Consider the following 18,236-nt stretch of genomic DNA (forward strand, 5'->3'; position numbering starts at 1 on the left):
GTTAACCAGGAGAAGCATTAGTGATTAGAATTTTACTGGAGTGAGCCGCTGATGAATGTGTCAATCTATGTAGTTGTCAAACTATCAGTGTCACAGTGCCCTGCCTGTCCTCGGAGTGAACATCTTTATTCTGTGCACTCATGCGCTTATTCTCAGTGAGGTGAGAATAACACAGATATATATAGACATACAGACGCACGTTATGTGTACACTGAAGACAGACATGATCTGCTTAGACGTGCATGCAAGCAAATAAGGAAACATGATTTCCTTACTGTGCCGTTCACGCATAAATCCCTGTCCCTGAGAAGCAGGGCTGCCAGGCTGCGTTGTGCAAGGCGCTAACGGGGCTGCCGTCAGCTGGCACTGACATCAAAGGGGCTGAGCGGTCTGTTGGGTACCCTGTCTGTAACGTAAGGCGATCCCTGCAGATGGAAAATCCCGAGGAAGGCAGTATTACGTATGGGGAATCTTCACCGGGTACTCCTGACACAACAGTTACAAGAGCAAAGGTCTAACCTTTCTTGTCAGTGGGTAAATAGATCCTTGACCTTTGCATGTATGAATTTCAAAGATGCAGTAACTGCCTCGTCTTCAGAGTGGTTTGTCTTCTGCACATCCACAGTTTTCACACTGGTTATGTGTAACACGCATTGTTCAGCAACAGAAAAAAAAAAAGACTGAAAAGATGGACAAAAAGTATAAGGAAAGTGAAAAGAATTAAAGGAAGGCAACAGGATGAGAGAGAAACTCCCCTTTGGCCAGAATATGATTTAGCAAGAGCGAAGCATCAGCAACCTGTAACAGACTGAAGAACAGTACAGTGCTATGGCATTTTGTCCCTAAACACGTCTTAATTTTTATTTGCATGTATAGATTGACCAGCCTGGGCTTGGCCTGCCTTCTCGTGACTACTATGAATGCACGGGTGCATACAAAGAGGTAAGGTGAGGCTAACGGATCTCTGACTGCACTTTCCAAGTTCCAGCCTATATTTTTAAGGCTGGCATATCCCCAAGAGCGGGGAGAGGCAAAAAGCACGATCAGTCCTTCCCCAAAGAGATTCTGGTACTGTCCCTGGGAAACACCATCAGGAGAATGGGCAAACAATGACGAGCATTTAAACGAGGTTGATCTGAAGGTGAGAACAGCAGGGCAGAAGAGGAACAGCTACTTCACTTCTTAGGGCCTCTGGGAAGGAAATAAACATGAAAATTCAGCTTTGTCCCACAGCTTGTGCCAAGCATCACAGCTGAATGCAGAGGTACCTTGTCACTGCCCAGGTGTCCTGCGACAGACTGCGAGTGCTCACCTGTGATCGCCCCTCTGTCCCTACACAAAGGACGGCACTTCCAACTGTGAGCGACTGGCAGGTGCCAGGGAGCCCAGGTGGACTCGTGATACCACTAACAGGCTTGGAAAGAAAACCAAGAGCCGTTCAGAACCAGAGCAGGAAAGATCTGGAAAGATCACAGTCCCCTAAGTCAACTGCTTAATAAAAATGCAGCAGCTAAAGTGTGTGATAGCATAGAAATTGCTTCAGATACCTTAACTCTCATATGGTCTTCTTTAATTCATGTTATTCACACTCATTTTCATTAACCTGTTAGCACTAACACTGCTAAGTCCTTGATGCTGACGTATATACATATTTGGTGAAGTCACGTAGCTGAAACTGCTACCACAGTAACCTTTAATTAGCCAGTTTTCTTCTGTGTCATTAAATGCAGAAGCAATGAGAAAGTATTCAAAACACTTTGGGTTTGTAGGTATTTTGCTGACATGCTAGCAGTTAATACCCTAATCCTGATTACACTGAATTACAGATCATATACCAGGAAAGACAATTATTAACATATTAACTGCTCAGTTACATTATTATCATGTGCTATGACCATTGCCGTTTTAATCTCTGACCTACCTGAAGTATCGCACTATGTTCTACTGCTAGAAAGTAGAGGACGAAGTATTTAAAAAACCCAGAGATTATCACTGAAAGGCAGATTCATGAGACTCTGAGAGCAGGAGCAGAGCAGCCGTTCTGCTCCGTCTGCTGCCAGCAGCTCCCTGGCTCGGGTTCCTGCTGCGTCGCCACAGCCGGGGAGCAACCAAGGAGCTGCCCCCGCACTCCAGCCCCTGCCTGTGGGCGCTTCCCACCGCACACCTACAACTGCAGCCTGGAACAAGAGATTCTGAAAGTCTTCTTCTCTTGGAAGATATGTGACTTCTCTGCTCATACAGGAGCTGTTCCCACTAAAATATCTGAGAGTATTTATACAGTTCATCTGAAATTAGCTGACTTAGTTCTTTGCTACCTGACTGTACCATGATCTGCACTTTAGGCTAAAACTCAAGTCCATTAATTGGTACCTGAACACCTCTGTTGACTTACTGGTTTGGGGTAATGTCTACATTCCATTTTTATAAATCCTGTTTGGATATTTTAAAGTGGTATGTACAGGTTTGGTATGCACTCTGTTTTGTGACGTGTAGCTGTCAGTGGTTTCATGGGATTGTTCTGGTAAAACAATCTCTCTCGGTCGAAAACAACACTGGAGCCCTTCGAGGGGCTGGGAGCGCCCCGGTTTCCTCAGGCTGCTGTCAGTGCTCTCCTGAGCTGCTCCGGGTGTTGTCAGAGCCCGGCCTGTTATTTGCTTTTTAAAAGCATTTTGAAAACAGCATCTTTGTTGATAGAAAAATGAGTGTGGCTTATCAAAGAGGAACAAGAATAATATTAAGTTCCATGAAATATGAGATCTGTAGACATTTGACAGTGTAACATTTAACAGAATACACTTCCATATTTACATTCTTACCCTTGGTGAATTCTTTCGTGTTCAATGTATACGATATTGTCTGTAGTGTATCTAGCTGTAGCACACGCTGCACGCAGCAGCCGAGGAGCTGTGCTGTGCGGAGTCGCTTCCCCACAGTGCTAATGCAAACCAGCCCAGCAGCATCTCGCTGGGTTTTCTGTTGCTGGGAACGCTGCTCTTTGGAAGCGGTATTTTTGGAAGCTGTAATTAAAGTAAGCTAGAAAAAACACAGGTGATGGTTTAAATATGGGCATACAAATGTCTCATTTTAAATAATGCCAACACAGTGCGGTAGTTGAGAGTGTTTAGCTGTGAACAGTGCTAAAAATTCTACAACAATCTTCCAGGAGGGAATTTTCAGTTAATTACTGTTTGTGATCTAATAGTATTTCAGAATAAATTACTGTTTAAGAAAGGAATGAAGAACTGTAGTTCAAAAACTGTAGATGCAATCTTAGATATAATCAAGGTATGCTATACTTTGAAGAGTTTTGTCTTTACAATGTGTTTTTTTCCGGCAGGCATGTTCTGCTTATGTTGATTTCATGATTTCGGTTGCTAAACTCATCCTACAAGAAAGAAATATTTCTTTCACTGAGAACGATATTTCTGAACAAATGAACAGAGTTATGGACCTGGAGAAAGAGATCGCCAATGTAAGAAAAGCTTTTAAAATTATCCTTTAAATACCTGACATTTTCTTAATACCTACGAGAGCTAACTGTAAACTGAGTTGCTAAGTTACTTGCTCATGTTATTTTGTGGGACCAAAAGCTGATGAAAAATGGATGGGGCCTGGAACACCAAGAGGACACACAGTAAGAACAACATGCCTTCTCACGAGCAGGGGAGAACATTTGAGTTCCAAACAGCAAAGGGAGAGACAGACCCGGGTTCTGCTCAGTCTGGCTTACAAAGTGAGTTTTGGGAGGTGTCTGGGGGCTCGTTCCCCCCAGGGCTCTTGCTGATCAGAGCCGCAGGTTCCCAGCCCTGCGCTGCCGGGCAGCACAACATCGTGTTTGTCCTGCACAGGCTGTCCCACAATGCTGATTGTTCCAAGCGCATTTTCCATCAAACACAGTTCTCCACTGAAGTGTGGCTTGGAGAAATAGCTAGGACTTGAGCTTGCCTGGAGAAAAACAAACTGAAAATCAAGTATTTGTGAGCAAAAGCATGGCCTGTAACTATTAAAGATTTCAGAAGGGCCTGAAGCTGAGGACGACTGTAGAACAGGCTAAATACTCATTTTCTAGCTTCAGCAATTTTTCAAGTCGCACTGATAGTAAAGGCATGTGTTTGGCACAGGAAGACCTTTCCCCCAATTTGTATAAACTCAAACCATCTGATTTCGATTGTCTTCACATTTTCCTGCAAAACACACCTCTAGGCTTAGATGAGAGATGGAAAATTACTAGAAGGAATTCACTAGAGAAGGATTTAGAGGGGACTGTGAAAGGAGACCAGGAGCGCGGTGCCCGTAGGGCGGGTGCTGCCGGCAGGCGCGGTTGGCGCTGGCCGAGCTGCTGCTGCCTCGGTCTAAACCTCCCATCAAAAACTCAGCACCAGCCTGAGCGTCACCAGAAGAGAGCTGGCATTGTGCTCTTGGGCATTTGTTACAGGAAACACACAAAAAATACTGAATGCACAATAGACTGGGAAAGAGGGCGCAGAAGAGAAACCTTGTTTAAAAAAGGATAGAGAGAAAATCAGGCTTGGCATGACAGACTTTTCAGAACAGCTTAAAGGGGCAAAATCTACTATTCTTGCTCCTGACCAAGTCATTTAAGAGCACTGGAGGCAGTAGTGGGGTAGGTTCTCCCATGAATTACTCTCACGGATCAGGAGGTCACTCTTCTCCTGTAGTCATTTGTGTACCTGCATTCTCTTTGCCATCAAAAGAGTGGAAGAGGGTGGAGTCTGAGGTGAGCAAGTGCCGATGCTGTCCCAAGGTACTTCTGCAGGAGAACAAGGGGTGAAGGAGGATACAGAATGTGCGTCAAGCCTGCAGAGGCGTCCTAGCAAGGAACACACTGGTGTCAGAGCAAAAGAACAGAAAGAGATCCAAGGAGTGTTCTGAGACTGGGGGGTAGTTACTATGAGGTGCTGGTTTTGTCTCTTCAGTCCATGTTGTCCACACTAATTCCAGAGACTTTTTTTCACACTCTGGTGCAAAACCCCATTGCCCAGACTAACACAAAGCCTATTCTGAGTTACGGCTCCCTTTCCACAGGGGTTCCAGAAAGATCGTATCAGCCTACACACGCATCCTGACCAAACGCTCACTGCATTCCCACCACAGCACACTGCTCAACCTCTACTCAATACATACATCTCCCTTACTCCCAAGATCTTGCACCTTGCATCATGGCCTGAGCATCATGAGCCCATTCTTGTGCTGTATCTGTTGGTAACAGCACCAGTGGGTTCTGTGGGTCTGTGTCCCAGGGCTCCTGCGCAGCCTCAGCTGTTGATGCTCCAACACTAAACATCTAGAAAGTAAAGCTCCATTTTACTGTCACAAATTTAATCTGTCCTTTTATATGCTTCTTATATACATAAGACACTGACCATATTTACATGTTAGGTACTTTACAGTTAATGTAAACTTACGTTTTAAGCCAGAAACACTTATTTTCTTTCTTTTCACTTCTACGTACCAAACTTCCTGTGAACCGACTCAATGTACTTAGTAATTTTCTCCTGATTAACTTTGATAGGCAACGACAAAAGCTGAGGACAGAAATGATCCACTTTTGCTGTACAATAAAATGACCTTGGCACAGCTCCAAAGCAACTTCTCATTGGAAATCAATAATAAGGTGAGTCATCAATAAGCTGCTATTTTAACCTCTAATTTATGACTGATGAGACTGAACAATGAAGCCTGACATTTTTTTCTTTTAAAGATGGTTCTTTCTTGAGCTTAGACATATTAGAAATGGAACAGGATACCTGACGTGCACACTATCTTACCTAAACATCTGAAGACATTAAACTGTATGTAATAAAGACTGTGCTTCTGTACCCACTGTATCTCCTGCCTTGAAGGCAGATCTCACCCTCTGCTTCAACATCAAGAGTAAAGGGAAAACATATCATGAGCTTGGCTCACGCTCATGGATTCAGGATGGTAAATCCTGCAAACCTTGCACATACATAACCCCGGGTGGAAATCTGGAGAGTATCCCTTGCAGAGGAGAAATAAATTCCCCTCCTGTAATGACCAGGGCAAGACAAAAGACTGCAGTGACCACCTGATTCAGATAGGCTGTAGTGTGACCGTTCAGACCCCCTCTCTTTGTCCGGAGCTGCGGACTGAGAACAGCAGCTCCTGGTCCTCCACCATTCCCTCAGCAAGCTGGGCCCTGCAGCAAGCAGAGCGGAGCCCCGCGGTCCACGGCTGTGGATCAGGAATATCCTTCCCCTTCCTCCCAGTGCAGCTCCCCAGGACGTATCAGCTCTGCCTTTGCTCCTGCCCTGAGCCACGGCCCATTCGTGCACTGTAACCTTTAATTCATGGCACCACAAAGTCCAGCTAGAGAGGCAGAGGTTTGATAACACAGGTGTGCCTCTGTAACACCGTGTCTTACCAGAAATGGGTATTTTTTATCAGAAAGGCTCCAGTGTCTCGCACAACGGGCAGGCGGGTTAACTACTGTGTCCCATGGAAAGCACGTGACTGAGTCCTGAGAGGCCAGGAAGGCACTATGAAGTACTATAATTCCTACCAGTTTCATAATCCCTGCGGTTCTTATGGACTTTAAATTCTTCAACTCTAAATGATATGACAGCTCAGTTCTGCTGAGCCTCATTCGTTCCCTCGTTCACCTCTCCCAGAGGTCTCAGCTGAACAGTTCCCATTACAGTCATCATGTCAGAAGCCAGCAGCTCTTGTCACACACGGGTACTACCCTGGGTATTCTTAGTTCCCAGGGACTGCTGCAGATCAGCAATTATCATCTGCTCTAAATTTATCCAAAGATGCTCAGAAGACACATAATGGGAGCTGGTGGCGTTGTTGTAATGGTCTAAGGATAGAACAGCAATTATTCCTAAGATTAGCTTGAAGTTTGTTCCTTCTCTTTGGAACCTGAAGTGCTGCTGTTCCTGAAAGCTCATTACTTCCTCGCTAAAGATACAGACTGGGGAAAATCACCAATACTTTTCAAAGCAACAGGCGTAACAAAGTTTCAAAAACTAACAAAAGAAACTGAAAAAGAAGTACAAAGATGATCTGCTTTTCTTCAATGTAACACCTTCCTTTTCCTTAGTACCCAAAGTGGAACAAGCACCGAGTAGCTCGAGAGCTTCTCAGCCAAACACAGCAAAAAGGCAACTGACAATTTTACTTAAAATACCATTTGTGCTTTTCCGGGCTGCAAGGAAAGGGTCAGAACACTTCAGCTGTGTGAGTCTGACATCAAAACAATGTCTCAAACCTTCCTGGTAAACAGCACCCTTTTAAAATAGGATTTAGAGCTGGTTCTTTTTGATTTAACCATATAATAATGCAGATTGATTTTCCAGGTATTCAACTGGTCGAAATTCATAAATGATATAATGTCTACAGTACAAATTAACATTGAGAACACCGAACACGTCGTTGTTTATGACCCAGAATACCTTATCAAGCTGAAGCCTATTGTTAATAAATACACTCCCAGGTAGGTATGTTAGGGATTTTTGCTATCTGCATTTTATTTCCAGTAAACATAAAAAGCCTAAAAACATTACCAGCTTATTACTGTTGTTTTGTTAAACAGAGACCTTCAAAATTACATGATCTGGCGATTCGTAATGGATCTTGTCAACAGCCTGAGCCGCAGCTACAAGGACACAAGGAACGCTTTCCGTCAGGTGCAGAACTTCATCTCTCTTTAAGCTGTAAAGATGACATTTTTGAACCATAAAAGACAATATTTAATGTAGTTGTAGCATATAAAAATTTAATATATTTTGAGTTTTGCAGAGAAAATCCAGATGTGTTTGCTGAAGCTTCTGCTGGAGTGTGCACATAATGTATATGATATGTGCCCGCTAGCTGGAGCGGAGTTGAAAAGCACTGTTCTGCTGCCTGGTCTCTGTTCTTCTGAATCCAAATTAATCCCCACTTCGATAACAGAACAGTCCCATTTATCTGCAAATGATTACAGTTCTGATTGACTTGTGACTAACTGCAGCAGTCAAAGTCAACCATTATGGGCCCAGTCTTGGTTTTCAATCATCTGATCCTGCAGATATTTTAGTGCTTTTAAGGCAACGCTGAGCAGTTTCACACACAGACTGGAGATGGAAATCCTTTGCATTTCCATGGTAGAACTTCCCACTCTAAGTTTGCTGAGCTCCATTAGAAAAGCTTAAGGCCATTCTGTTCTATCTGTTGGTGACACAAGAAATACTTTAACACACATATAGAGCTTAGTCAGTTGGGTCAGGTTTATCTATCTGAACCTATGTATTGCATAGTCATTCTGAATGAGTTACCATTTTAATTAAGCTCAGTACTGCTGATGTTTATTACTGAATTTGCTTTAAGTTCTGGGGAAGAGGGGTTGTATTTACTTTTGCTATATAAACTTTTGCAATATAAGCAAATGACAAGTGGCGCCGCCTGTCGTGTGCAGGGAGTGTCTAAGACAGAACGAGGTTAAGGACAGGCAGATTTTCTAGTCTATTTGTCAGTAATGAGTTACAAGGAGCTCCAAGCTGCCAGGGCTAGTGACTCGTTCAAGGTGTAGCAGTTACAGAGCTTTTAACACCAGAAGTGATTGACCTGTAGCTCTGAAGAGATGAGTAGCTGCTTCATTATGGAATATAAACTTCATTCCAGAACATGACTTCAGAGGGTTGCCGCCGAGTGACCCTGCCTGCCACATTCTTTGCATTATATTATCCGCTCAGCTTTATCACATAGTTATACATCATCATGACAAAATCCTTGCATACCTTGCAGCAACATCCCATTGAGTAAAGCAGCTTCTACTCTGCGAGCTGCCCAAGGTGGGAGGCTCTGACAGCAGCAGCTGCTGGGGCAGCAGACACAGCCCTACCCCTGCAGAAATGCATGGGCTGCATAACTACAGTGGCCCTGCTGGAGCTGGAGCTGCAATACGGATCCTGCAACAGCGGCAGCTTTGTGTCAGGGCGCTCCTCTTTAACATCGCCCCTTCTTGGCTTCTAGAGTCGTTTTCTTCTATCTTTCATGTTTTGAAAGGATAAAGAATATTGGTAATGATTCTCATATTTCCTCCGCCTGTGACACACTCCTATTACAGAGTGAGCCCACCTAACTGTCATAAACACAAATGTGAATTAAATGCATGGATTTAGGGTTGTCTGGGCTCCTCAGAAACCGTCACCGTTCTCCTTCACCTTGTGTGGGCCCAGATGTCACCATTTTACCTACTGTTTATGTTTCACAGGCGCTTTACGGCACAACATCAGAAACGGCTGTTTGGCGTCGCTGCGCTAACTATGTCAATGGCAACATGGAGAACGCAGTGGGACGACTATATGTGGCGGAAGCATTTGCTGGAGACAGCAAACACGTGGTAAAGCTCTTAGCAAACAGCCTGTGTGCCACCTGAGTGTCACTTAATTGCCACTTACCCTGCAGTTAGCTTGGATTACACTTTTTATTACCCTTTTCTATAGAGCAGGTCACTTTCTAAAACCCCTAACCTTCAGATCTGCTTCCCCATCAGCGTACCACTGCGGAGTAACCCCAGCGGCTGTGCCCGGGGAATCGTTCCTTAACTCCTGCGCACTTGTGCATTACTTGTGCTGGGCTGGCCTGTTTCCAAGCGAGTGACCGCAGGGTGATGCAATGTGTGCAATGTGAAGGTGGCGTGTGCCATCTTGGGGGAACCGGGGCAGCTGGTCCTGGGAGGCAGGACCCAGAGCACCACGGGCATGTCAGCAATGGGCCCCGCAGCCAAAACGCACATCTGGGAACAGCCCTCCCTGCAACAAACAGTCACCGCTTGTTCTGTGAGACTGACGCCGTTCACATCTGCCAGCACAGGTGCACGGACAAACGGTTGTTTCTGTTTGGCTTCAGTCACACAGAAAATTGCTCAAAATTAACCTGAAGTTAAGCCGTAGTTGATTCCTATCACTCCTACTTTAATCCAGGCTTAAGATAGACCATTTTTTGTGGCTGACATGTGCACAATGATTTGATCAGAGGCCCAGCATCCAGCAGATGGATATCTGACAGATTTCTGTAACCTGCACAACAAAAGTGCATTATCTCACGAGCTCATGGCCATTCCCTTTGGTGCCACAGGAGCTCCAGGCTCTGGGGGTGCCCACAAACAGCACCCACTCAACACCTGGTGCAGGGAAACCAAGTCTGTCCTACGCGAACTGTGAGTGCAAACACAGCTACATCACTTGAGGTGGATTTGTAACATCCGGATGTTTTTTCCAAGGTGGAGGAAATGATTGCAGATATACGCGATGTTTTTATAAAAACCTTAGATGAACTTACCTGGATGGATGCAGAAACCAAAAAGAAAGCAGAACAAAAAGTAAGTTAAATCTTGAATATTGCTAATGTTGTATATTATTTCAATTGTTTTCCCTGAAAAAAACCACGCAGCAGGATCTATCAGTATTTTATATATACAAACCCACATATATTTGTGTTTATATAGGTGCAGCAGCTCACAGAGTTCCTATATCACAGCCACATTACATGGGAAGGGGCCTCTGTGGAGATAAGCACACAAAATAGCAGGAATCTATATACAAGATTAAGCCCTTCCAGGCAAATCAGTGATTAAGGGGCTAAATAATGAACATCTACAGAAAGTAATACTGCAGATGAGAATAAATGATTTATGGTGATTTGACCAGCTATCAGGAGCAATAGGACCAAACACCCCAGGTGAAACCACAGGCCGGGCACCACCAGTGAGTTCTCTTTTAAGGGGAGGTGTAGTTCATCTAAGTCTGGAGTAACTAACAGACTATTAGTTGAAGAGCAACCCACATGCACCCCATGGGCTGCTGAGAATCACTTGTTTGTATAAATAATGTGCTTTTACTGCTGAATTTATTGAGACATATTCATATGGAAATAGAAGAATGAATTGATAAAGAGTACTTTTTAAATTACTCCTGACATCACCATCGAATACAAATCAATATTTGGCTGTCAAGAGAAACTGAGAACAGTTTGGGTTAAAAAGCTTTGTTCAAGTCCTCACACTCTGGGGACACTTAAATGAAGTTCTTCACTCGCATGTGGATGTGGAGCTCATTAAGAAATAGGGATACAGACCCAAATTGAGTCAAAGTGTACACATTTCTGGAAATTCATACATGTGTTTTCCTATAATGTACTGACATTAAAAAGCATCCAGTTATTATTTCTATTTTAGATGCTGTAAAATATGTCAAATAGTTCAGGATTTCTACTATTTGCTTAAATGAGCCTTTCGACTCAAAAGCGTAGCTGAAGTACGTTTGGCTTTCCCGCGCACGTTTCTGTGAGTTTACTTACAAAGGAAGGGACAGAACATACTTTCTACAATTTTCCATGGTTACCATCAGCCATAAAGCTCACAGTGCTTTCAAGGAATAAAAAACGTAACCAAAACCAGTATATCATTCACATCTGGCTTTTCTGCCACTGCTGCCATATTGCACTTATTCTGTAATTTATGATTGATTTACAAACATGGCTGGATTTGCTGTGGATATCAAATGATCTCGTGCGTAGGCAACGGCAATCAGAGAGCGGATCGGTTACCCAGACGAGATCGTGAGCGACGACACGAAGCTGAACAACGAGTACCAGGAGGTGAGCGCCCACACCAGAGTAACTCTGTTCAGTGCTTGGATGCACAGCTCTGAACACAGATGTATTAAGGACACCTGAGCCAGTACAGACAGTGATAAGAATCTGATGGTATTTCACGGGAATGTATAAATTCTAGAGGAATTATGCTAGAACAGAACAGTTCAGTATTTCTAAGTGTGCCACCGACTGTCAAAACACTGGTTGCACTGGCTGCAGGTTTGCATAACGCAGTAATGGCATCTATTTACGGACTGAAATTAGCCCCTGAAGTGTGACACTGAGCTACACATGGAATTTAAACTGCATCTGAGCTTTTCACTGCAAAACGTGACCTCAGTATTCTACCTTGTAGCATCATTTGTAAAAGGAACTCTATTCACGTATTTAGTATACACGCACGTTCAGGGAGAACATGTCTTAAAGGTCAAAATGCAGACAAATAACCCAAGTATGCTTTTCAAAAGGCCCTTTGAGCCTTTCTCGTGTGTTCTGTCTAAGGTGGAACTGCAGCTTCCCAGCCTGGTAGCTACTGGTTCCAAACGGGAACTCCTACAGGTTGGGTCAAAACCATGCTAAACTCCACTCAATATGTATAGAGAGGGGGAATAAAGAGCACTGGAACAAATTATACAGCCAGTAGTAACATATATATACAGCTACAAAACCAAGTCTGTGATGTAGCAGAGCACTGCAAACCAAGTTCCAATCACAGATCAAAAAATACTCTTAAAAATGCATTGCTAAGCTTATCATGCTTAAGACTAGATTTTCCAGATCCATCTCTTTTTATCGCAAATTAATAACACTGCCACTTTTCCCCTTTTTTTTAGTTGAACTACAAAGAACAAGAATATTTTGAAAACATTATTCAAAATTTAGTATTTACCCAGAAGAAAAGGTTGAAGAAGCTTAGAGAAAAGGTGGACAAAGAGGAGTAAGTATTTAAAAATACTGTAGATAGTCTTTCATTCACTTGCACAGGAGGATGTACGTGGTTGGAGGGTAATCGGTGATTTGAATGCTTGAACGACCTTCTTTCTGTGCTGTTTCCTCCGTGAAAGGGGCAGCTATGAGAGCATTGCTCATTTCTCCACGGCTGGACCTACATTAGCAAGTAGGACACAGGAACTGAGGGACGGTGTAGAAGGTGAAGGGTTCTGGAGCAGGTCTAGTGTGGCTCCTGGAGGGGATTAAGTGGACTCCTGGAGAACAGCTTTTTAATTAAGTTCATTTGAAAGATGAATTTCATCCCTGAGAATTTTGCTGAGCCAAGGAAAGCTTGATTAAATGAGGATGAGCAGGCATTTACTGCAGAAATGTCCTCCTGCTCTGAAGTTACGAATGTGGAACGCGGAGGTAGCAGAGACTGAGCCGGCACGTTCCCCAGCTGTGCCTCAACTCCGGCCCACCGGGAACTGGAGCCCAAGCAGAACCCTGACTGTGGTCACTATCAGCCAGGCTCGCTTGACAAGACACCTCATTGGAATAAGGGCTGCAGAGCTGGCTTTATGTCGAGGAGATTTGTACAGCTAAAAAGACAAGGCTAAGGGGAGGTCTTATTGCTGCCTTTAACTGCCTGGCGGGAGGCGATGCAGAGGAGCCGGACTCCTCCTGGAGACACACAGCAATAGGACAAGCAGGACACAAGTCGGAACACGCACAATTCCGACTCCATGTCAGGAAACGCTTTTGAGTGTGCGGGAGGTAACACAAGAGCTAGAAAGGCTGTGAGATCTCCAGAGCCCACCCTCAGAGATACTCAACTCTTGAGTGACAAGCCTCCAAGCAACCTGATCTATTCAGCTTCACGTGGGGCCGTATCACTTCCAAAGGTCCTTTTAACCCAAGTCATTCTATGATACTGTCTTTCTATTTTTAATTACTTTATCATTTTCATAGGGCTGTTCCAGACTTCTTTTTTAAGAAAAAAAATCAAAACCTGCAGCCATTCAGACTCTTCCTAGTCAGTCATCATCAGATGAAGTTTGTACCTCACACCTCTGCAATCACCACTGCGAATTTTCCAAATACCATGTCAGAGATTTTCACAACTATAGTTATTATTGTGGATAAAGAGTTCTGACTGTTGCTTTTGCTGTTGTTTATTTACGTATCATTAAGTGAAAGTTTATATTCCACCTCATAGCCACCTCAGTTCTGTTCTACCTTCAAGCTGTGTTTGGCTTGTTCAATCACTTCAGCCTAACTGAACACAACTCTGAGTTTGTTCTCACAAGCCTGAGCGTTAGAAGTAACTGCCAGAAGTTTCGCTGCATTCCAAGTGAGCCTGGAAGTATCAACCACAACTGGTTATGCTCTGATTGTTATAATTAATTCTGCAAATTACTTTTCACTTAAGCAATAGAAACTGCTGGAATACTTTGCATTGCTTACAATTGGCATGTACAATACAGTTATCAAATACATAATTTATCCTAGAAATTAGTTTCATTCAGAGAGCGTGGAAATACAACCTCAGCTGTAAGGCCCTGCTATTTTTTTTGCAGAACTATTGTCTCATTTTCTCTGCCGTATTTTCTGAACTGTTATCAAGTGTACAGTAATGAACGGTACCGAAACACGCGCCCTGCTTGCAGGTCTAAGAACTGCATTAGGTGATCACTGCTGAGAGCCAGTACAACTGTCAACTACAAAAAAAGAGTCAAAACTCATTATCAAAACTCATTATTTCCCATGTGTCAAGGTGGACACAAAGGTAACGCTGAGAGCCTTCATCAAGGACAGCAGCGATTACTGAAATGGAAGCACAGCCCTGTGAATCAAGCCATGGCTGCCACAGAGCACATCATGATCTCTGCATGTACCTTCATTCCTCAAGAACTGTGTTACAGAAAAAATAAGAGTTTCTAACTTGATATCCATAATGTACTAGTATTTGAGATGACAGCTGGACAGACGGCAAGTGACACAGAAATCCTTTTTAGTAAACAGTCTTTTCAAAGTTCCATTATCCCCAAATGTTTAGATACCATTATAACCTCAGCTTCTGTGTTCCAGTTTCTTTATATGGGAAGACTTGCCAGTACAATTTTGCAGTATGAGCAAAAACAGAAACAAAACCAAAGTATCGCTGTTCATCCATTTGGATAATGAAGGGAAAGGGCTACTAAAATGACTAAATGACCGGAGGCTCTGCCTCGGAGGCTGAGTGCGGAATGGCTCTCGGCAATGCGTTACCTCCCGCCGCAGTGACTCTGTGCTGCTGTTTCAGCGTGATCAGCACCTCTGCCATTAACAACTGAAATTCTAACATCTATTCTTCTGTTGTTACTAGGTGGATAAGTGGAGCTGCTGTTGTCAATGCCTTTTATTCAGCAAGTAGAAATCAGATCGGTAAGGTTTGCTAACTGCCCAAATTATTTATATATGTGTATGTATTTTTAAAATCAAGAAATGGAATTATTTGAATGTTATGGGGTTGCAGAAGGGCCTCAGTGCTGCAAAATCAGGTTTCATTCATGTTTTTGAATTGCCTCTGTGCAGAATAAGGACAGAGGCTTGTGACCAAATACATTTGGTGGCTCCAGCCTTTCTTTTCTAAGGGACAAGCAGGGATCACAGTACCAGGGGAACGGTCCTGCTGATCTGTCCCTGCTATCCCTCAGCCAGTACCACGTGTCACGTCACTTGTTGCCGGTAAAGCCAAGGAACCAGCCTGGCTTTGGCTGAGGCCCATAAAGCACAGTCTGTTTGCACTGCATACACAGGCTAATGAGGCACTATCTTAATTGCGTTGTGGGGTTTTTTTGCAGTCTTCCCTGCTGGCATTTTGCAGCCCCCTTTCTTCAGTGCATCCCAGCCCAAATCTCTGAATTACGGTGGCATTGGCATGGTCATCGGTCATGAAATCACACACGGATTTGATGACAATGGTAAGGCGCCGAGTCTCTAGTTTCAAAACATACAATGCAGAGAATGTTTTACATGCTTTGGTGCTTAATCATTCCAGAGAGTAGATTAAATTATGATGAAGCTTCCATATATAAGACCAAATCTGGGTTTCTGAGGCTGTGCAGTATTGTTCCTCATGATGACCTTCAAAAGCAAGATCCAAAGAGTCCCACAGACCCTCCTGTAGCTGCTGAGCTGCAGCAACAGCCCGCGGCACACGAGTGCTTTAACAGAGCTGCTGGTCAGTTGTGTTTCCCAAAGGTTACATCAAAACCCATCAGAAACCACACCAAACCATGCCCAGGGTGTATCACTAGGCTGGTGCGGGTCTCGCTCTCATACCTGCCCACCTGCGCAATGAGCATCCCAGCCCTGAGTCACCATGCTTCCTCAGAGAGCCTTAAGCCCATCTCCCCATGCAGCCTGACTTGGTTTGTTTTCCTTCTCTGCTGAAATATAGCCCTCCTAGAAAGAAAAAAAAAGCGAGTATCATCTGTCTGACTGCCTCATTACTGACATTCTTCTTCATGAGTGATTATACGTACTCGCTACCCCACTTACTGCATCAGAAACCTCTTCTGTATACTGAATTCTGTTAACGTATTATTACAGGCAGAAATTTTAATGAGAACGGAGACCTTGTAGACTGGTGGACTGAAGAATCAGCACGCAATTTTAAGGAGCTATCCCAGTGCATGGTGTACCAGTATGGAAACTTCTCGTGGGACCTAGCAGGGGGCCAGAACGTATGTCCTATGCCTTTGGAACTACCAATGTAGGGATTGGGGCAAACAATGGGACCTGCGTGGGTTTTGAGACAAGGGAAGCAAAGACTGTTCAGAGATGTTAACATCATCTTCTGATAAAGCTTCACATTTTAAGGGAATTCTTGTCTTTAAAAAGTGAAAAACACACACAAAAACCACACCAAGGTCCTGATTAGGCTCTTCTATTCCAAAACGTATACTTTTCCTTTCTTTTTTACAGCTGAGTGGAATCAACACGCTAGGAGAAAACATTGCTGATAATGGGGGTGTTAGACAAGCATATAAGGTAAGAAGTATCCCTTCTTATATTTTAGCTGAAACCATCGTAGATTAAGAAAATTCCTTTCAGAACCTTTGAAGAAGAAAAAACACTTTTGTGTTAAGGACAGGATCACACCTCCTGCGCCACCAAGGCATGATACAAAACCACTGACCAGCTGCTGTATTTCTTTCGTCTTCTTATTTCAGAGTACAAACTATCTGTACCTAGAGCACTCTTTTTCAGCTGAATTCTATTTTTTTAAATTTTTTTCCCTTTCGTGACTAGAGGATCTGTAGAATGAAACACGTCCTGAAGCACGCTTGGAGCTGCACCTCCCCAGAGCACGATGCCGCCAGCTGCCTGTCTGCTGGCTGCACCGGCTTCTTCGTGCCAGGAAGGAGGGAGAGAATTAACTTCTTCTGAGCTCTACCCATAAACAGTCTCTCCCTACATGGAACACTGTTCACTGCTCAAAATATCATCTTGTACAAGTGACTTGGGTCCTCTGTACAGGTATCCAAAGATGTCCATGACATCTGGGCTCCTTGTGCCAAGCCTTCCATGGGACCTTGCATGCTTTTTGCCTTTCCTTCCGTTCTCTTCTGGAAATAGTTACTTTTTCCTTAGATTGGCCAACTTTGAGACTGCAAGTAAAAGAATGTGGGTCGGGATGTGAGAAGCAAGTCGGCTTCTCTGTGACCTCCTCTTGTTACTTCCAAACCTGTTGGTTGCAGGCCATAATAACGCAATCCTCCCTCTCCTTCCCTCAACACCTTGGGCCACAGCAAAACATTCAAGCCCTGGCAACTGGAGCGCTGTCCGTCCTCAACACCCTGACGGGCCATATCTGTCCGTCATCTGTCCGTCCTCAACACCCTGACGGGCCATCTCACACTTCTCAACATCATCATCGCGGCTCCTGCAAACAAACCACCACCAGCGCTCCACTACAAACACATGACTTGAGGGCAAATTCAATTCTTGGAAGCCTAAAACAGGTGTTAGCATGGCACACTAGTCTAATGTTCAATTACTGGAACATTTGTGCATTTAAAAAAAACCACAGTACAAACCCGTGAAAGGGGGTTCTCTTTCTGAAAGGAACTACAGTAACCAGAGAAAAGTTAGAAGGTCAGAAGTATTACCAAAAAGAATTAGATGCTCAGTTATTAATATTATAACATTATAGAAATAGTATGAAAAGGATCAAAAGGCATCTTGAGAGGTCGCCTAGTCCTGCCCCCTCCTCCTGGCAGGTAGGATCGACCGTTTCTGCGTGGTTCAAACACACGGAAGGAGAAGTTCTGCCGCCTCCTTGCTGCAGCTCCAGTGCCACCACGTCTGCTCTCACCAGTGCAAACTGAGCAAGCTGTTCCTCTCTCTTCTGAGACCTTTGCTGTATTTGAGGACTGTTACATACTTGAAGGCTCAGACTTCTCTTCTTTAGACTAAACAAACCCAATTCTTTCAATCTTTCCTCATAGGTCATGTTTGCTAGACCTCTGTTCGTTCTTGCTGCTTTCTCCTGGACTCTCTCCAGTTGGTCCACATCTTTTTGGAGTGCAGTGCCCAAAACTGGACAGCGTGCCCCCGCTGAGACCTGCCCAGTGCCGAGCAGAAGGATTACTGATGTATCCTACACAAGGCACTCCTATTTATACGTGCCAGTA

At 44.0% G+C, this 18,236-nt stretch overlaps 1 protein-coding gene across 3 annotated transcripts in view; it reads left to right on the forward strand.

Annotated features, from left to right (window-relative positions):
* The window catches only part of MME (membrane metalloendopeptidase), a 37,507-nt gene that overhangs the window by 13,461 nt on the left and 5,810 nt on the right, over positions 1–18,236 (forward strand). For all 3 annotated transcript variants that reach the window (XM_065073376.1, XM_065073377.1, XM_005507172.3), the window contains exons 8-20: positions 877–942; positions 3,338–3,472; positions 5,534–5,635; positions 7,344–7,480; positions 7,580–7,673; positions 9,239–9,367; positions 10,250–10,348; positions 11,545–11,625; positions 12,456–12,559; positions 14,921–14,979; positions 15,399–15,518; positions 16,150–16,283; positions 16,525–16,590. In XM_065073376.1, coding sequence (XP_064929448.1) covers positions 877–942; positions 3,338–3,472; positions 5,534–5,635; positions 7,344–7,480; positions 7,580–7,673; positions 9,239–9,367; positions 10,250–10,348; positions 11,545–11,625; positions 12,456–12,559; positions 14,921–14,979; positions 15,399–15,518; positions 16,150–16,283; positions 16,525–16,590 — 1,326 coding nt within the window. The remainder of the gene's footprint in view (positions 1–876; positions 943–3,337; positions 3,473–5,533; positions 5,636–7,343; positions 7,481–7,579; positions 7,674–9,238; positions 9,368–10,249; positions 10,349–11,544; positions 11,626–12,455; positions 12,560–14,920; positions 14,980–15,398; positions 15,519–16,149; positions 16,284–16,524; positions 16,591–18,236) is intronic.

This window comes from Columba livia, chromosome 9, assembly GCF_036013475.1.
Source record: "Columba livia isolate bColLiv1 breed racing homer chromosome 9, bColLiv1.pat.W.v2, whole genome shotgun sequence".
Lineage (NCBI taxonomy): Eukaryota > Metazoa > Chordata > Aves > Columbiformes > Columbidae > Columba > Columba livia.